Below are 21,763 nucleotides of genomic sequence, written 5' to 3' on the forward strand. Positions count from 1 at the left end.
GGATGGAAACTGTTGTGTAGAGGGTGTGCGAACAAGGTAGTGTGATAGGTTGAGGCCAGAGTAGCTATCCCCTCACCATCCAGCAAACAGTTTCTTCCCCCTCTGTCCCATCATCTCCTCCCCATTCTTGTCTCCCACCCTCTTTATTTGCAACCCTCTGCCGATGCACCCACCCGTCTTTCTCCACTCCTCTCCTTTTCATCCATTTTCCATCTCCTGCCCCACAACCTTCTGATGCTGTCCCTGTTGGCTGTCTAATCTCTACACACACTGCCAGACAGCACTCCTCTCTCCCCCCACCCATACACTGCTATCCCTTTCCCTTCCCTACCCCCTCCAGATTGCTGCTTCCATTACACACGAAAGCTACATTCTGGTCCAAGGTGCCAGAACTGGCAGTCATATGTGCTTGAGGTTGCTTGCTTGTGTGAATAAATGGCGTTTGTTTATTTTTTTCTGATGAAAGCTGTAGCTAAAGGCTTATTTGTGCCATCTGCACTTTAATGTGTCATCACAAAGGTAAGTAGAACCTTGTTAATATTCCAACCTGGAGTTTCCATTGTTTAAATTAACAACCTTTTTGTTTTTAACCTCCTTTATAGTCTGATGAAGCAAGTTGGTTTTGCCTCTCTCTATACTTTTATAAGAGGAACTGGCAGTATCTGTCCAGTCATTTTCTTTATACTGTCTTTCTGAGTTTGACCTAAAGTTGGTGGCTCATCTAACTCCAATAACAATGGGGGAAATGGTGCAAGTGTAGAAAGAAACAAAACTCTCTCTGCAATTTCTATACATAAAAGGCAATATCCTGACTGACTGGTTGACTCACAATCACCCAGTCCAAACCATTCAGGATAGAAACTTGAAACCTGGAGAAGGAATGGACATTATTTTAAGAAGGGATTGTCATTTAAGACCAGATTTTTTTGAAATTGCAACACTAAGGGAATGAAATAGAGGATGAAAGTTTCTTTTTAAAAAAAGTTTATATTAAGGCAATTTTGAAGCTAGACCTGCAAAAAGTTGGTATTTGCTTTCTCGTTCACAAATAAAGAAACACATGTTATAGCATTTTTGGAAATTTAACTCTATTGGGGTGAAAGAGAGGTGAAAGCTTTTTTAGAAAACATATCATTATTAAAGAAAGAACTACTGAAGTAGTTTTAAAGCTACATATATGAACTTTGGTATTTGACTTCTTGGTTACAAATAAAAAATATGTGTTTCAGTGTTTTTAGAAACTGAACTTCTAAGGGAGTGAAACAGGGGGATGAGATTTTTTATGAAAATATTTTACTACAAAAGCATTTTCAAAGCTAAATCTATGAACATTTAAATTTTTCTTCTCAGTTAGAAATAAGAAAACACATGTTTAACTGTTTTTGAAATAGGGGATAAACGTTTTTATGGAAATATCTCATTGTGCAAGCATTTTTCAAGCTAAATCTATGAAATTTGTATTCTATTAGAAATAAAACATATACACGTAACCATTTTTGAAATTCAACTCCTAAGAGGAGGAGGTGAAATTTTTCATTATGAAAGAATTTTTAAAGCTATATCTATGAAGACTGGTGTTTGGCTTCTTGGCCATAGAAGAAGGGGGAGAAAAAAAAATTCTATCACTGTTTTTCAAAAGTCAATCCCAAAGGAGAAGAAATAGGGCAGACTGGTTCGCTGACTCTCACACAGCCCAAACCACTGAGGATAGAAACTTGAAGTTATGTGGATCTTATATTGTAGGCACTGTTAAGAAGGAATTGTCCAAAATTCCACTCCTAAGAGAGTGAAATAGGAGATGAAAGGCTGTTTGAAAGTATGTGCTATTAAGGGAATTTTGCAGCATGAGCTATGAAAGCTGGTATTTGGTTTCTCAGTCAACAAATAAAAAATAGGTGTTTTAGCTTTTTTTTTAATTCAACCAGTAAGGGCAGTAAAATAGTGGGCAAAAGTTTTTTTGAAAATAAGTAATTACTAAAGAACTACTAACGGATTTGTTAGGCTACATCTATGACAACTGGTATTTGACTTCTCAGTTAAGAATAAAAAAAAATACCTGTTTCAGTGTTTCTGGAAATTCAACCTCTAAGAGAGAGCAACAAGGCATGAATATTTCATTACATTTAAAAAATTTTAAAGCTAAATCTATGAAACCTGGTATTTCCCTTGTAGGTGGAATATAAAGCAATATTTGTTAGGTGCAAGTTGCTATAGAAAATTTCCACAAGAATTTAAAAGGTATGATTATCAAAAACTTTGGACCCCAACTACAAGAACTGCTTTTTGGTCAAAAGTACATTCATAAAAGACCATGCTTATATCTCCTTAATTGGCATGAAATGCTTAGAAAGTGCTACAATTTGTGAACAACAGAAAAATTTGGGTAAATGAAACCAAAAAAATCTCTGTAGCCCGTACAGTCTACATGAGCAAAGCAGTGGCACTAAGCTAACACCAGACTAAATAATGCAGGAACAATTTTTTAGACTTTTTACAAAGGTAGCAGTTTATTTATTATGGTTATACTGTTACCATGAGATTAGAGTGCGAGTAAGTTGTTACACAAAAACATGGATCCATGGTCCACTGATCATTCTCTAGTCTGAACAAGAGCAAAATTTGGGATTTTTCTAACTGATTTGCACTTCTGTTGTGCCTAGTGTGAAGTTCAGTGTTTTCTCATGTTAATACAAATCAGATATTAGATTACAAATAGCAGCTACTTAGTATAACGGGAAAAGCAGGATCTATTTCCAAAGCAGTACTGCTTCTGCTAATTTTTCTGTATTTATTTTAGTATGAGTAAGCACAAATTTCTTCCTGACCTTATCCTGTGTTTCCACAGGGTCATCACTTATGTTGAATTTGGCAGTGTTAGTGGTAACACATAGCTGGATGCCCTTCCTGACACCATCACATCTCCCCAGGAAGTAATTTGTGTGCCTCATCTGTCTGCATCTAGTGTTATCTTATGTGTGTGTGAGAACATTTTCTAATGTTTGCAACTTGTCTAACTGAGGCAGAATGTGGAAACCACCCTGGTATTTACCCAGTTGCCTAAAAACCACCTCCAAACAAGCCAGCACAACAGTTTTCATCGTTAATCCACCTGGCAGATTCAACCCAGAGCTGTAGCATCTTTCTGGTTCTGGAAGAGGGCACCTTAAATTCCAGGGTATCTGGGCTGGTCCACAAATAGTACGTAGTAATTTAGTAACAGTTAACCATAACTATAACGTACACAATTACTCTCTAACTGTTGCTTCTCTTTTTTAATGATTTCTTCCAGTCATTCCATGCCTGTGAAGTTTCTCCTTCATTATAGGACATATAGAATATGATGCATGAATAAGCAACTGAATGAGTGCCTCAAACTAGGCTGAAACTGTGGTATATTCTTTATCTAAAAGAAATAAAGTCAAATTACATGCCCTACCAACTAAATAGTTTTATTACTGAAAGAAGAAACTTAATTAGCACAATATGTCCCTTTTAAAGAAAGGAATGCACTGCACTAGTTCATGAAATTTCTGTTACATGACTAAGTAAATAGCTAAAGCTTACAGAATACCACATCAACACAGAATTATATGGAAAACAGGCAATAAGAAATTACTACCTTCACCCTTGCTTCAGCCAACCAGTCCTCTCGAAGGCTATTATTGGCAATAACATGAAGCTCAAAATAGCCATCCACAAAATCCAACATGCTTCCAAATGTTCGAAGTTCTCCTGTCTTCTCATCTAACCGAAATGTTGCATTTCCATCTGTTTGTGTGCTGACAACATCTAGTCTAGATGGTGCAAATGAGAAGAATGTTGTGTTAACCAGCATGTAGCTGAAGGGATCAGCTGTTGCATCAGCATCTGTTGCCTCCAGTGTCAATAAGGAAGTATCAATGGGCACATTCAGCCGTACACCTGAAATATATAGGAAATAATGTCACATTCTCTTCTTGCCATAATCCGGGACCAACAGTGAGAAAAAAATGCTCCGAATACTATACAAAATGGTTTGAATGACTAACAACTAGAGATTAAATTATATTCAGCATTTTGACAAACATATCTAATTTCACTTCCTCGCAGACTGAAACTGTGTGTCGGACTGAGACTCGAACTCAGGACCTCTGCCTTTCGCAGGCAAGTGCTCTACCATCTGAGCTACCCAAGCACGACTCACACCCTGTCCTCACAGCTTTACTTCTGCCAGTACCTCATCTCCTACATTCCAAACTTTACAGAAGCTCTCCTGCAAACCTTGTAGAACTAGCACTCCTGAAAGAAAGGATATTGTAGAGACATGGCTTAGCCACAGCCTGGGGGATGTTTCCAGAATGAGATTTTCAGTCTGTAGTGGAGTGTGCATTGATATGAAAACCAGTGAAGACAAGAGACAAGCAAGGCAGTGCACATATCTTTTTTTCTATATAATCATGCTACAGCTTTACATGGCACACTCCCCTTTCTGCAAAAGAATCTATTACCTCATCAAAGTTCATCAAACATTTTGCTTCATGAAAAATTAAAATGTCATTGTATAACACTGAAAAAGCTGTTAATACAAATGAACCCAAGACTGGTATGGTTTCTCGATCTGATTACATCTAATCTGTCACTGTCTGCTAGATATAACAAAATAGGCCTTTCTAATATTGCAGAAATTGTAACACAGACCAAATAAGTGAAACTGTTTTGGCACAAATTGTCATTTTTATAACACGACCAAATATAATTCACGAAGTATCAATATGAAATGCATATTAGGCATACTATATGCAAAAATCTTTAAGTTAGGAAATAGTTTCACATTTCATTCATATGCTCCAGTTTTTCAACTATGAGATCGAAAAGTAGTAGTACGAAATTTTTATATAAATTTGGAATCAATATTCTTCCATAATTTGTGTGATGTCCTCATTTCATCTCCTTCCTCATTCTAACAAACAATCTTGTCATCACTAATTCAGTAAGCATTCCTGCCATTGTCAAAACTTATTCGCCAGTACTTCACTAACCTTGCCAGAATCACTGGTTTAGTAATCCAGCTATCATTCACTGGTTAGGTGTTGTGTCATATTTGTACAACACATTTCCTGTGCTACTTCCAGAATAGAACTTACATGGCTGCTAGCTGGATACTGTAAGACTGACACTTACTAGTGTAGTGATCTGGCCAAAAATTTCCTGTCAAAATCTCATTTTTTGGATACATTGAGAAGATAATACGTAACCTTTCTTACATGTTATTCCTGTTAGTTGTTTATTCCCACTCTGGTAGTCTGAATCTATGGATTTTGCTAGTAATTATAACAATGCTGTCATTCGCAAAACCCAGTCAACCACATAATCAGACAGCAATTGGCATTTATCCATTCGGCTTTACTTTGCTCAGCTCATATAGCCCCCATGCTTTTTTGTCTACAGGAAAGTTTATTTCTAGATGCAATGAGGATTCCCCTTACAGAGACATCAAGTACACAATGCACGGATTCAAGTATAAACTTATGATTGATTCAGAAATCAACTTAGAATGTGTTCAAAAATCAACAAGGATGTGTTTAAAAATCATATGAATTAATCTATAAATCAACGTGCACTGAATGCTAGTTGCTTTGTGAAACAAGGTTTTATCCTCAAGGAAGTGAATTAGATCCCCCCTCCCCAAAACTGCCACCCAGGTCTGGTACCTCGATTTGCGATTTGCCCCCCCCCCCCCCCCCCCCAGATCCAGGCCTGCTGCGCTTGCGTGAATCTGGCAACTCGGGTGTGCCAGCAAAATTTTGCCAGGTAGCTGCTTGCTGCGCTACTTACACAGCAAACAGCCATGTTTCTGTAGACAGAAGTGGGAGAAGGTACTCCTCATACACAACTCAACTGTGCATGTGCATGAGCCCACTCGTAACTGCTAAAACGAATCTAATGTAAACTGAGGCCTACTAGAAAGACATGCCACACCTCGTACATCATGAAGATAGGCCAAGCTCACCCAAATTAGCAAACAATTGACTATCAGTTCCATAAGGGGCCATATCTTCTATGAAATGAGGACTGCTATGCAGTGGAGACTAAACGCTATAAACAAGGCATTATACCATTTATGTGGAGAGTTGATTTAAAAATTTTCTGGACAGCTAGCAACCAGTAAGAGTTCATAATAGCAGATTACAGTAGAAGATGCAATTCTCATCAGTACATGCACACCCAGTTGTGAGGTAACAGTTTTAGAAACGCATTTTGCCTGCTGAGTAAAGCGAGCAAGTGAGCTCGGGCCTACCCTCATGACACATGCGCCACAGCCTGTCTTTCTTATAAGCCTCAATGTAAACAGTTGTGACATCACATTCACTGGAGGAAATTTGTTGTTATGAAGCATTGCATAGTCTTCCTAAAACCTTTGATACATTTTGCTGTTGACAAATGTTTGTATGAGCACTGTCTTTTGTTGTTGCATATGGCGCATTTCCTTTCCAATTTATGTTTCATTTTCATTTTTTCTTCTTGGACATGTTTTATTGCTGCAGTATTATTCTGCAATAGTGGGATACAGTAAAATATTTTGTTAGAGTATCGGTTCTTACCAGCCAAAATTACAAAAATTTAATTAAAAACTAAAAACAACAAAAAATTCCTGGAATTCTAAAAAATTCTCAGGTTTCTCCCACAAAAAAAATTCCTGGGCTTTTCCCAGATCTCCCAATTGTCTGGGTTGTGTACACTCTGATAATTTAATCACTGCTAACAATTGGTTTAAGAATCACAAAAGAAGGCTGTATAAATGGAAGAGACCTAGAGGCACCACAAGGTTTCAGATTGAGATTTCAGAACCAGATTTTAAATTGCACGATACTTTAAAGGGCAGATGTAGAATCTGGCTACAATTACTGGTTGGGAATAGCAGATTAAAACTGAGTAAACTGCAAAAAGGTGGGAAATTGAGGAGATGGGACTGGATAACTTGAAAAGATCAGACATTGTCGAGTGTTTCAGATGGAGCAGTAGGCAATAGCTGACCACAACAGGGAAATGACTAACACGAATGAATAGCTTTAAGAGATGAAGTAGTGAAGCAGAGGATCAAATAGGTAAAAAGACAATGTCTAGTAGAACTCCTTGGATAACACAGAAGACAGTAAATTTAATTGATGAAAGAGGAAATATAAAAAAGCAGAAAATGAAGCAGTTGAAATGGAATACAAATGTCTAAAATTTGAGATTGACAGAAACTGAAAAATTTCACTAGGAGAAAAATAGATACTGCCTACAGGAAATTTAAGGAGATCATTGGTGAAAGGAGGAGCAGCTGTATGAATATCAAGAGCTCAAATAGAAAACCTGTCCTAAGCAAAGAAAAGAAAGCTGAAAGGTGAAAGGAGTATATGAAGGGTCTGTATGAGAGAGACAAAGTTGACGGCAATATTTTAGAAGTGAAAGAGGATGTAAATGATGATGAGATGAGAGATCGGATACAGTGAGTACAATTTGACAGAGCACTGAAAGCCCCCAAGTGCTGCTGACTGCAGCAATTTAGCAACTGCAGTAGAGTGATGGCCCTTTTGTTCTGTCCTGAGTGTCAACTCAACTGAGAAAAAACATGAGTGAAAAAGCCACCCTTGATCTCTTAAATGCAGTTTCAATCTTGTTATTCCTATGTGCAGTTTATACTGTATCTGCTGCAGTTCCTCAGCAAGTATACACACCTAAGGTAGCAGCATTGTGTGACAGACCAGCAATTCCCCTCTTGCATTACTATTCCTTATGGTGACCTTCCTCTTCTTCTTCTTCCTCTTCCTCTTCCTACTTTCCCACTGCTTCTAAGATGCTGAAGCTCAGCGTAACATTGACAAATAAACATTGGCCCAATTTTTATGAGAATTATTTTTTTACATACAAAAGTAATTTTTCAGATAACAAGACATTGAAAAAAATTTTTTTTGACAATGTTATAGAAAATTTTGGACATATTGGCAGGTTATTTTAACACTACATTTTTTCATGTCATCAAACAAATCTTGCTAGAATACAATATCTGTGATAAGACAGTGGCAGTGGTTACAGACAATGCTGCAATTACAAAAAAGCTGCCTAAATCTTAAGGATTCAGCATTACCCTGTTTTGCCCACTGCACAGGGTGTACATAAAGTCTGGGAACACTTTTAATTATCCATTGCACAAGAACTAAACATTGCACAGATGTCATACACATTGTATTTGGAAGAGAAACTCTGAAAGTATTTTTTTCTTTCTTTTCCCCCTCCCAAACATTTGATATGCAAACCACGAGTGACCCGGCAGATGTCAATAAGGAATCGAATTCTTACCAAACCTGTCCCAGCACGGCATCATCAACTGTGGCAGTCGCTTCCCCTATTCCCTCCTGGAGCTCTGCTACATTACATGGTAGAGGTGGTACATACATCAGATTTTTAATGTGTCCCCACAGAAAAAAGTCGTATGGAGTGAGATACGGTGATCAGGGAGACCATTTCATGAAACAGCTGTCCCCTTCTGTAGCACGGCCGATCCATCGATGCTGCAGCTCCGCGTTCAGGTACCCACAATTTTCACGATGAAAATGGGGTGGAGACGCATCCCGCTGAAAGAAGAACGGAGAATCTGATTGCATTTGAGGCATCAGCCATTGCTGCAACATGTCCAAGTAGGGATATCCAGTGACAGTGCTCTCGGCAAAGAAGAATGGCCAGTACAGTTTTCGACATGACGAGGGCCAAAAACCTTTTACCTTTTGCGAATCACGCTCAAATTCAATGCATTCATGTGAATGATTTGTACCCCAGATTCAACAATTTTGCCTGTACACTTCCCAATTAGTGTGAAAAGTGGCTTTGTCACTAAAAATTAAGCAATCAACAATGCCATCTCCATCCTGATTCAATTGTTGCAACTGTGAACAAAACTCAAAACTCTTGTCTTTGTCGTCATCATTTAGCTTCTGCACTAGCTCCAATTTGAATGGCTTCATACACAGCTTCTGTTGCAGGACTTTCCACACTGTGATTGGAGCCATCTTGGGGCACAACACACTGATGTGTTTCACATGCGCTCCACATGCACTTCACTCATGCTGGGATGTCCAGTTCCCTTTGCCGGGAACACACAACCCGTTGTAATGAATATGTTGCGCCAGTGGTACGTGGCCTTCCTTGTTGGTGGCTTCTTACCGTACTTTGTTCTAAACAGGTGTTGAACAGCTGTAGCACACTTGTTTTTCTCGAACTCCAACACACAGAAAACTCACTGTTTGCGATTAGCCCTGACTATCAGCAAATTACCAAACTACACTGTGGTGGTATACATGAAAACAAAGTTTCAGAGCTTCTCTTCAAAATGTCATATGTATGATACAATGTTTGGTTCCTGTGCAATAAACAATTGAAAGTGTTCCCAGACTTTATGTACACTCTCTACAAGATTGTTTCAGAGCCAAAACAGTTTTCAAAACTTTACTGAAAACAAAAGTCTATTTTGACTTACTTTCATAACTCTACATTAGCCAGTGACAAACAGCACAATGTTCAAAAAAGGGCAAACAAAAAAGAACCGAGACTTACAAGAAATGCCAACTCAATGGAACAGCTCATCAGCTCATGCTACATGCTTAAAAAAAATTGAAAGGATGAAGCAAGCTTGAGATAATAGATCTTCTTGAACCTTCTGAAGTAGCAACAACAACAATCACAGGGGAGTCATACGTAACTGCTGACTTAATTATACCTCTTACATGAGGTATTCCTGCCAAGTTTTCAGACTTGTACAGAACCTTAACAACTAATGAAGGCTGAAGTGTTCTGGATTCCTTGATTAAATCAGTCAATGAAAGAGTGAAATCATTTAAAACATTGGCTGTTAATATGCTTGTGACATTATTGGATCTAAGGATTAAAAAACTTGTTTCAGGGCAGTTCAAGAGGCAGAGAATGCTGCAAAGTACTTCAGAAAGAGTGTTCTGCTATCACTGCATCAGCTACAAGAATAATACCTGAAACAGAAGCAGCCATGAGCAGTGCTAATACGTCTACTGGTACATCTGTTTGAAATTGGATTACCTACATTTTTTGATAATTATATCTAAAAAAAAAAAAAAAAGATGATGTGACTTACCAAACGAAAGCGCTGGCAGATCGATAGACACACATAAAAACACAAACCTACACACAAAATTCAAGCTTTCACAACCAACGGTTGCTTTGTCATGAAAGAGGGAAGGAGAGAGAAAGACCAAAGGATTTGGGTTTTAAGGGAGAGGGTAAGTAGTCATTCCAATCCCGGGAGCAGAAAGACTTACCTTAAGGGGAAAAAAGGACAGTTATACACACACACACACACATACACACACACACACAGACACCACTTTTTGATAATTAGCAACAGTGCAATGCCAATGTCATTACACAAGATACCATAATTGACCTACATCAATATTTTGAAAAATGTGTAATAGACAAGCGTGCTTGTGTATCAGAATATTGTGCAAAATCTAATAGTGTGTTGTGTGTAATGGCCATTAAATTTTTGTGGTGTCCAGTGACTTCAGTTCCTGCAAACAGGGTTTTCCCCAAGGATGGATAAATAAATACTTAAAAATGCAACAGAGTAAAGGAGAAGAATTTAAATACCTTACATGTATCTTTTAATGTTGTATTTTAAACAACAGACTAAATACCTTACTTTTTATTTTAAAAAAATCTGTATATCTTGCATTGTTGTATTTTAAGCAATAAAAATTCTTAGAAAGCCATTTTTCATTTGAAATACCTGCCCATAACAATTGATACATCAACAGTTTCAAAAAAATTTATCAATAATATCGGGTGTGTCAACTATTTATGTTTAAGTAACACTAAGTTCTACTCGTTATAAACATCACTTTTATTGTGAAGAAAGTATGATACATACCAATAGTAATATTGTCTTGGTAAAATACTGGTTTGTTGTCGTCTATGTCATCCACTTTCACTTTCACCTGCACCTCAGATGGATCCTAAATACAAAAGTAACAGTAAAGGATTAGGTGGGCTTATTTAATCTGGGGCTGGAAAACACATTTTTTTTCGCATAAGATGGAATATTAATTTTGTACACAGAGTAGAATGCTGATATATGGCTAATCTGAAGAATAGTTAACAACAAGAAATTCTTTTTAGCATAGTAAAACATTTATAGTTTGTTCCGTTGAATAGATCAGGAGTTCACTACACTCAGCTGGCGGCTACACGGGTAGCAGAGAAAATTTGAGTCTCGTAACAAATAAATACCCCACTCATACGGTTATAGTTGGTGGGGACTTCAACCTTCCTTCGATATGTTGGCAAAAATACTTTTTCATAACCGGTGGTACGCAGAAAACATCTTCAGAGATTGTCCTAAATGTTTTCTCCGAAAATTATTTCGAGCAGTTAGTCCACGAACCCACGCGAATTGTAAATGGTTGGGAAAACATACTTCACCTATTAGCCACAAGCAATCCAGAGCTGATAAGAGAGCATCATGACTGATACAGGGATTAGTGATCACAAGGTCGTTGTAGCTAGGCTCAATACCGTTTCTTCCAAATCCACCAGAAACAAACGCAAAATAATTTTATTTAAAAAAGCAGATAAAGTGTCACTAGAAGCCTTCCTAAGAGACAATCTCCATTCCTTCCGAACTGACTATGCAAATGTAGACGAGATGTGGCTCAAATTCAGAGATATAGTAGCAACAGCAATTGAGAGATTCATACCTTGTAAATTGGTAAGAGATGGAACGGATCCCCCGTGGTACACAAAACAGGTCCGAACGCTGTTGCAGAGGCAACGGAAAAAGCATGCGAAGTTCAGAAGAACGCGAAATCCCGAATATTGGCTAAAATTTACAGACCCGCGAAATTTGGCACGGACTTGAATGCGAGATGCCTTTAATAGGTTCCACAACGAAACATTGTCTCAAAATTTGGTACAAAATCCGAAGAAATTTTGGTCGTATGTAAAGTATACAAGCGGCAAGACGCAGTCAATACCTTCGCTGCGCAGTGCCGATGGTACTGTTACCGACGACTGTGCTGCTAAAGCGGAGTTATTGAATGCTGTTTCCCGAAATTCCTTCACCAAGGAAGACGAATGTAATATTCCAGAATTTGAAACACAAACAGCTGCTAGCATGAGTTTCTTAGAAGTATATACCTTAGGGGTTGCGAAGCAACTCAAATTGCTTGATACGGGCAAGTCTTCAGGTCCAGATTGTATACCGATTAGGTTCCTTTTAGATTACGCTGATACAATAGCTCCCTACTTAGCACTCATATACAACCGCTCGCTCACCAATAGATCTGTTCCTACAGATTGGAAAATTGCGCAGGTCGCACCAGTGTTTAAGAATGGTAGTAGGAGTAATCCATCTAACTACAGACCTATATCATTGACGTCGGTTTGCAGTAGGGTTTTGGAGCATATACTGTACTCAAACATTATGAATCACCTCGAAGGAAACGATCTATTGATACGTTATCAGCATGGCTTCAGAAAACATTGCTCTTGTGCTACGCAGCTAGCTCTTTATTCGCATGAAGTAATGGCCGCTATAGACAGGGGATCTCAAGTTGATTCCGTTTTCCAGATTTCCGGAAAGCTTTTGACACCGTTCCTCACAAGCGACTTCTAATCAAGCTACGGACCTATGGGGTATCGTCTGAGTTGTGCGACTTGATTTGTGATTTCCTGTCGGGAAGGTCACAGTTCGTAGTAATAGACAGCAAATCATCGAGTAAAACTGAAATGATATCAGGTGTTCCCCAGGGAAGCGTCCTGGGACCTCTGCTGTTCTATATAAATGACATGGGAGACAATCCGAGCACTTCTCTTAGGTTGTTGGCAGATGATGCTCTAATTTACTGTCTAGTAAGGTCATCAGAAGACCAGTATCAGTTGCAAAGTGATTTAGAAAAGATTGCTGTATGGTGTGGCAGGTGGCAGTTGACGCTAAAAAACGAAAAGTGTGAGGTGATCCACATTAGTTCCAAAAGAAACCCATTGAAATTCGATTACTCAAAAAATAGTACAATTCTCAAGGCTGTCAATTTAACTAAGTACCTGGGTGTTAAAATTACGAACAACTTCAGTTGGAAAGACCACATAGATAATATTGTGGAGAAGGCGAGCCAAAGACTGCGTTTCAGTGGCAGGACACTTAGAAGATGCAACAAGTCCACTAAAGAGACAGCTTACACTACACTCGTTCGTCCTCTGTTAGATGTGGGATCCTTACCAGGTGGGATTGATGGAGGACATCGAAAGGGTGCAAAAATGGCAGCTCGTTTTGTATTATCACGTAATAGGGTAGAGAGTCTGGCAGATATGATACGTGAATTGGGATGGAAGTCATTACAGCAAAGACGCTTTTTGTCGCGGCGAGATCTTTTTACGAAATTTCAGTCACCAACTTTCTCTTCCAAATGCGAAAATATTTTGTTGAGCCCAACCTACATAGGTAGGAATGATCATCAAAATAAAATACGAGAAATCAGAGCTCGAACAGAAAGGTTTAAGTGTTCATTTTTCCCGCGCTGTTAGAGAGTGGAATGGTAGAGAGATAGTATGATTGTGGTTCGATGAACCCTCTGCCAAGCACTTAAATGTGAATTGCAGAGTAGTCATGTAGATGTAATGAGTCACAAGATTTTTGTTGCAAAAAACACTATATACCAAGGATATGTTTCATTTCATTTTATTATCTTCCTGTAAATCATTTACATGACATAGGAATTGTCACAACAATGTGATCATACTAGTACAATTACTACAGACATAATAATGGAATATCACTTTCAAGGCATTTTTTAAAAGTACAAATTTAGACATATAATTAAAATTTTTGGCAATAAATTTACACACAATCAAAGTACTCATCTATGCCATAGAAAGTTTTGCTTAAAAGGTAATTTTTAAGCTCAGTCTTAAATTTTACTTCATCTATTATTTTCTTCATGTACACTGGCAGAGCTTTGTAAAGTTTTATTCCAAAATAACTTATATGTTTTTGGGTTTGTGTTGTCCTTACCCTTTCTACATACAAATTCTTAAGAGTTCTAGTATTATAATTATGGCAGTCCTCATTAGTATGTAGATTTTTCATATGTGCTCTTGTACACAGAAAGCTTTTAAAAATATACAGTGATGGTATTGTAAGTATTTGCAGTTCTTTGAAAAGGGGCCTACAATGAATTCTTGGAGAGTTATGTGTTATGATTCGTATAGCTCTTTTCTGAAATTTGAAGATATCTGTTAAGCTTGATTTAGTTTTACCCCAGAACACTATGCCGTAAGACACGATGGACTGAAAGTAAGCAAAATACTCAATGCAAAACATGCCGAATTGAGCCTGTGGGATAAGTACTTGAGATGGTCTTTCCAGCTTAAGTTTTGATTAATGTGCATGCCCAAAAACTTTGTGGATTGTACACTATCTATCTTCTTATCCATTAGTTTTAACTGGAGGTCCATATCTTGAGTTGCTTTGCATACTGTATATAATTTGTTTTACGTAGATTAAGTGTTAACTCATTAGCATTAAACCAATGTTGAATAAATTTCAGGACAATATCAGTTGTCATGGTTAATGATTTTTTTATCATCACTTACAATTATGATAATGTCATCTGCGAACAACATTATTTTGATCAACCTGCCAGCGCTTTCATTTGGTAAGTCACATCATCTTTGTTTTTAGATACACTATTTTGGTAGAAATATTAGGATATTTTATGTCATTTATATAAAGGCAGAATAATAAGGGACTAAGAACACTGCCCTGTGGGACACCTATTTCCAATTTCTTTGCATCTGAGACCCACTTGATTTTCTGATTTTTATGTTCTGCATTGATTTCTACCACCTGAGTTCTATCTTGAAGGTAAGATTCAAACCACTGCTTTACAACTCCCCTTACACCTACTGCCTCCATCTTGTTTAACAGAATTTTGTGATTTACTGTATCAAAAGCTTTAGATAAATCTAAGTTAATTCCCACAACACATGTTTTAGTGTCGAGACTCCTGATAATCTCTTTGGTATAGGCATGGATAGCTGATTCTGTGCTGTGGCCTGAGCGAAAGCCATGCTGATCGCAGTTTAGAAGTTTGTGAGCATCTAAGTAATTTATGAGTCTGGTTTTTTTTCATTAATTTCTCTAGAATTTTTGAAAATGATTGGAGAAGTGATATTGGTCTATAATTTTCTACCTTGTATGGATCTCCTTTTGTAAACAGAGGTCTAACCTTAGAGATTTTCAACCTCTCAGGAAACACACCTTCGCTGAAATACAAACTGGCAATGTGTACCAGGGGCTTTATAATTTGTTGGGCAACTTCTTTTATTATTGACACAGGCACTTCATCCACACCTGCAGACATTTCTGATTTTAGACTCTTTATCACCTTTAATATTTCGTTATAATTGGTGGGAGTTAACAACATACTACATACTATGCTTCCACCAAAATGACACTGCTTCTGACCAATATTTCAAATGAAGCATATGTATTGCAAGCAAGTAAACAGCCTCTGGAATGGTTATTTTCGACAAAACTTGAAGAACTAAACATTGCACAAACAATTTCTTATTACTTTGTTGTTAGAGAGATATGATAGTGTTCAGAGTTACCTCATACACTGAAATGAAACCCTGGTAACATGCATATGTAACAGAGGACACTGTTGTGCACTAGAGTTCTCATAAACCACAAAACCTATTACTTCAATGATACTTCGTTATCTCACCATTTGACAACCTAATGTATTTTGAATACACATTACCATGTGAAAAACAGTTCCTATTAATTGTAAACAGAACCACATATTCCATTTAACGAAAGCATAAAACTTGTTAACTCATGCAATACAGTTCACAATCAAATATATTTACTATTAAATGGTGACTTTACCTGTCTGTTGTACTGTTTACGTAAGCTTTGAGGCCTCAGAGATCTTTTGAAGCATTTAACAGTAAGGACATGTTCTGCTGACTCTTCTCTGTCAAGCCTTTTAGCAACAGTAATCAAACCTCTGTTATCAGTAGTTCTACTAATATTGAACAGTCCATCTTCATTGCCATCTGTAACAATGTAGTGAATTTAATTTCATTAATGAGTACTATGCAAGCAAGTTACATGAAATAAAAAGACATTAATAACCAACTTACTTCAATTATCTGGAACATTATAATGTACAGTAGCAAAAGCAATTCAAGTGACTTTTATTGGTAACTCGAGCCCTCCATCTGCCTTCCTTTTCATTTACAAATATTTTTGTTTCACTTTTCACAGCTTACTGAATAAATATTTAAAAATTGAAGTCCTTGGCTGAATGGGTGCCATATGAAAAAAGTTTTAAATGTTCTTTAGTTAGAGAAACATTTTTTTCCTTTCTCTGCAAATAACTGGCAAAACTGGGGCTGAAGAAAGCCATGTTACCAACATTGCTCAGTGCTAAACTTGATAGAAATTGTATTCTAACCATGACTGATTATTAATTCTCGCAAAATGCTTATAGAATTGCATATTTTTCAAAAATAATATTTTTACAAACCAGAAAATATGTGCAAAAAGGTGTAACATGAATAAATTACTAAGCATTGTGAACTCACAAGTGATAAGATAATCAATTTCTGCATTTTCATTAATATCTCCATCAAATGCTTCCACATAGCCAACTTCAGTCCCACTTGGCACTTCTTCCTCAACATAAAAAATTTGTGGTTCATCATCCTGAAAGCAAAATACTGTCTTTTATTCAAAGAAAGCAACACCAATAGAAGTGTTTTGTCAGTTTATAAAATAAACAATGTCTAAAAATTAAATAAGTGAACGAATTATAAGAAGCCTTTCATAAAAAAACCTTAAGTGAATGAAAAATAGTACAAAATATGTGAACTGCTTCACTGTTCATAATTCTGTAGTACATATATCAAACAGAAAGTAAGATCCAGTGTGGTGTTTATATAGTGATAAATTTAATAATTAAATAATCACCCTTCAGTTTGCTCAAAATGAGAAAATTCTACTAAATATATAGTAGTAGTTTATTGTTAAAGCAATAAACTTAGTTGAGTTTCTTTGACTTGCATGTCTTTTATTCAAGTGTACCTTGGCTAGTTCCACATTCCTGTAAGCTCTCATTCTTGATGGAATCCACAAAAAACAATGAATGTGTTGTGATAGTGCCACGACATTTAACAGTGCCGCCACGACAGTACGCACAAACGGCGATAGAGGCGCTCCGCAAATCGGATGAGCGCGGGAGCGCCACCTAGCTACGAACGGCACCGGCCGCATGTCATGGCACAGCAGTCGAATACGAGAGACTGAGTTGTAATCATGTGATCAGCTATTGTTTCTAAGAGAGAGTGTGAAAATCCACGCAATTATTGTCATTAAAGGTTATAACACTTTTTGGCGACGAGGTCGGGATATTTTCACCGCGTTGTGGATTTGCGTGTTCGTGACGGGGCAGACATGGAACAGCTTATGCAAGCGCTCATTGAACAACAAACACAGCTGACGGCAGAGATTCAGGCGTTGTCGACGTCGCTTACTCATCGTCTGTCTTCCTCTTCTCCGCCTCCATTCCCTCCTTACGACAAGGCCGCTGAAGACTGGGAGGATTATGAGAAGCGTTTGCGGCAACACTTCTTGGCTTTCGGCATTGTCGACGCTCCTATGTGTAAGTCGTTATTTCTATCTTGGATTTCCCCTCGAGTCTATCAGCTGCTATCTCAGTTAGCCCCTCTGCGGGAACCAGCCTCCCTGTCCTTCCAAGAAATGTGTGACTTATTGTCTGCCTATTATCGGAAAAACACCCACGTCGTTGCCGCCCGCGTGACGTTCTACCGGTGTCGTAAACAGCCCCATCAATCTTACCGGGCTTGGGCAGCGGAACTACACGGCCTGAGTAGGAAATGTCAGTTTGTCACGGACACTCATCACGAGTCTTATGCTGATTCAATGGTTAGGGATGCTATTCTACGGCTTGCTCCTGATAAAGAAGTTCGGCAACGTGCCCTACAAATCCCAAACCCGTCGTTGTCGGAAGTTCTAAGCATCGCTCAATCCTTTGAAGTGTCTCACGCTGCTGGCGTGCAAATAGACGCATGGTGTGATGTAGGCGCTGTACAGTCAACCCTCGACAAGGACAATTTGCCTGTTGCACAGGAGAACGAAGATGTGGCAGCGGTTCACTCGCGTAAACAATGTCGCGTTGGGCCGCAACGCTCGCAGCGAAACCAGCAACCACAGAAGCCGGTTCGTTCCGCGCTTCCTTCTTGCCCCCGTTGTTTCGTGCAGCACGACAGGGCAGCGTGTCCAAAACGTTGGGCCACGTGTAATTCATGTAGGAAAAAAGGCCACATTGCTTCTGTGTGTCAGTCCCATAAAGTTCCTGTCAACGAGGACGAGGCGTCGCACATGGATGTTCACTGTGTGCTTTCTCAAACAAATAAGTTGTTTGTTACTGTTCGTGTTCTGAATAAAGACATCCGCATGCAAGTGGACACTGGCTCTGCAGTAACTCTCATTAATTCTCGCACGTATTTGGCGTTGGGCTCCCCTCCTTTGTCTCCAGTTACGCGCAATCTGAGGACTTATAACCAGCAGAAAATTCCTATCATGGGCCAGTTTGATGCTTCCACTGCCTACAAGTCTGTTGTTCGGCCCCTCACGTTTTATGTGGTGGATCATGCGGGCACTGAAAACCTGTTCGGTTATGATGCTTTCCAGTTGTTCGGGTTCTCCATTGATGATGATGTGCACCTCATATCTGAGGACATTCTGTATCAACAGCTGGATGGATTGTGTTGTGAATTTTCGTCCGTGTTCTCTGCTGGTCTGGGTTGTGCCAAGGATTTTGCAGCCCACATTACTCTTAAACCTACGGCTCGCCCTAAGTTTTTCCGGGCACGCCCTATTCCGGTGGCGTTGCATGCACCTGTCAAGGCTGAGCTAGATAGGTTAACAGCTTCAGGGATTCACATTCCGGTTACCTCCAGCGAATGGGCATCGCCGATCGTGGTGGTTTCTAAACCAAACGGGAGTCTGCGATTGTGTGGTGACTTTAAAGCCACTGTCAACGCTCAGAGCCTCATTGACACTTATCCTCTTCCTCGTCCTGAGGAGTTGTTTACCAAGCTCGCTGGGGGCCAGTTCTTTTCCAAACTTGACTTATCGGAGGCGTACCATCAGTTGCCGTTGGACGCTCCTTCCAAGGAATTTCTCGTTATCAACACTCCTTGTGGGTTGTATCAGTACCAGCGATTACCATTTGGCGTCGCTAGCACCCCGGCCATTTTTCAGCGGTTTTTGGAACAGCTCACGGCTTCCGTTCCCGGCTGCATAAACTATCTGGATGACATTGTTGTCACGGGAGCCTCCACTGCAGAGCACCTTCGTAATTTACGTTCACTGTTTCGGGTTTTGCATTCGGCTGGGTTGAGGTGCAATCTGGACAAGTCACAGTTCTTCCAACCCTCCATTGAGTATCTTGGTTTCCACTTGTCCCGTGAGGGCATACGCCCTCCCCGTGAGCACGTTGCGGCCATTAACGCTCTACCCCGGCCATCTAAGGTCAAAGAACTTCAGGCGTTTCTAGGCAAGATTGCTTATTATCACAAATTCATTCCATCCGCAGCAGCGGTAGCTTATCCTCTGCATCAGCTGTTACGCAAAAACGTCCCCTTCTGTTGGTCCGACGGGTGTGAGCAGGCTTTTGTCCGCCTGAAGGCTCATTTGCAGTCTGCACCTTGTCTTGCCACATTCCGTCTGGGTCAGCACTTGGTTCTGGCAACTGACGCGTCACAGTATGGCCTAGGGGCTGTTCTCGCCCATCGGTATGAGGATGGGTCGGAACGACCCATTGCCTATGCTTCCAAGACCCTCAACGAGGCGCAACGGCGTTACTCTCAAATCGAAAAGGAGGCGCTCGCTATCATTTATGCTCTAAAAAAGTTCAGCGTTTTTTTGTATGGTTCTAAGTTTCACCTCATCACCGACCACAAACCGCTGGTCTCTCTGTTCAGCCCCTCAGCGTCACTTCCGGATAAGGCAGCTCACCGCCTGCAACGTTGGGCCTTATACTTGTCTCGTTTTCATTATGAGATTCACTATCGCCCCACGGCCCAGCACGCCAATGCTGATGCATTGTCGCGATTGCCGATGGGCCCCGACCCTGTTTTCGATCGTGATGAACTCCTCTGTTTCCACATTGATGAGGAAGAACGTCGTGCAGTCGAGGGCTTTCCACTTACAGGTTCGCAGGTCGCGTCAGCTACTGCGCGAGACCCGGTCCTGCGTCGGGTGATCGGTTTTGTTCAACGAGGTTGGCCGGACAGGACCAGGGGCCGGGCATCGGATCCCCTTCGCAACTACCATGCCTTCGTCTGTCTGTTCGTGATGGTGTTGTTCTTCTGGCCACGGATGGCGCATCTCCACGGGTCGTGGTGCCAGCCTCTCTTCGCAAAGATGTTCTCAAACTGTTGCACGGAGGCCATTGGGGTATTTCTCGGACTAAGTCCCTGGCCCGCAGGCACGTTTATTGGCCCGGCATTGATTCAGACATCACCCATATGGTTGCTGTATGTGGCCAGTGTGCTCAACAACTGGCGGCACCTCGTACAATGCCCTCTCCGTGGCCTGATCCAGCTCAGCCATGGGAATGGATGCACGCCGACTTTGCTGGCCCCTTCCTTGGTACTTATTGGCTACTGTTGATTGACGCCTTCTCGAAGTTTCCATTTGTTATTAGATGTCCGTCGCCCACCACTGCGGTGACTACGCTGGCTTTGTCCAAAATCTTTGCGCTAAAAGGTCTTCCATCCACGATCGTCATGGACAATGGCCCTCAGTTCTCTTCGCAGGCCTTCCGTGATTTTTGTACTGGACAAGGGATTCATCATGTTTCCGCACCTCCCTTCCATCCACAATCGAATGGGGAGGTCGAGCGCCTTGTCCGCACTTTCAAATGCCAGATGAAAAAATTCCTTAGTGATTTTTCCACAGATGACACCCTGCTGCAATTTCTGAGTTCTTATCGCTTCACGCCTCTGGGTGATCGCAGCCCTGCTGAACTCTTGCATGGCCGCCAACCGCGCACTCTACTGCACCTGCTTCACCCTGACAGGCCTTGTACTGTGTCCCCTAGTGCGGGAAAATACTCGGTGGGCGCCGACGTGTGGGCACGAGGGTATGGATCTCGCCCTAAATGGATTCCAGGGGTGGTCAAGGCTCTTCGCGGCCGCCGGCTTTGTGAAATCCGTACGGGCGACGGCACGGTTGTTCGCCATTACGACCAGATGCGCCCACGAGTGGTGGCCACGCCTGTGCCACCGCCCCATCCTTCGCCTCCACCAGCCCGAGACGCCAGTCCTGTCACTGCTGCCAATCTACCGTCCTTGTTGATGCAGCCGCCGTCGCTGCCGCTTCCAAGTACTCCGGAACCGGCCTCAGTCGCGACGCCGCCTTCTCCGGGACCCATCTCGCTGGAGCACACTCCCAGGTCAATGACACCTATGGATGCTGCTCCAGAGTTTTCACCCATCATCTCATCCAGGAGGCACGTTCCATGCACGAGCTTCCGTCCTGGACATTTTCGACCATACTCTCGTGTCTCTGCGCGGAATCTCCTTGGGGCCTCACAAGAGGCCATGGATGTCTCTGCGCTGTCCATGTCTCCAAGGAAGTGAGTGTTTATTTTTTTCAAGGGGGAAAAAGTGTTGTGATAGT

The 21,763-nt window shown here is 40.4% G+C and overlaps 1 protein-coding gene across 1 annotated transcript in view; it reads right to left on the reverse strand.

Annotated features, from left to right (window-relative positions):
• LOC126284301 (cadherin-23) overlaps positions 1-21,763 on the reverse strand; it is a 391,034-nt gene that overhangs the window by 21,213 nt on the left and 348,058 nt on the right. Inside the window, exons 23-26 of the mRNA XM_049983132.1 lie at positions 16,639-16,759; positions 15,938-16,107; positions 10,919-11,003; positions 3,620-3,921 (exon numbers count right to left, since the gene is read on the reverse strand). Coding sequence (XP_049839089.1) covers positions 3,620-3,921; positions 10,919-11,003; positions 15,938-16,107; positions 16,639-16,759 — 678 coding nt within the window. The remainder of the gene's footprint in view (positions 1-3,619; positions 3,922-10,918; positions 11,004-15,937; positions 16,108-16,638; positions 16,760-21,763) is intronic.

The sequence above is a fragment of the Schistocerca gregaria genome, chromosome 8 (genome assembly GCF_023897955.1).
Source record: "Schistocerca gregaria isolate iqSchGreg1 chromosome 8, iqSchGreg1.2, whole genome shotgun sequence".
Taxonomy (NCBI): Eukaryota; Metazoa; Arthropoda; class Insecta; order Orthoptera; family Acrididae; genus Schistocerca; species Schistocerca gregaria.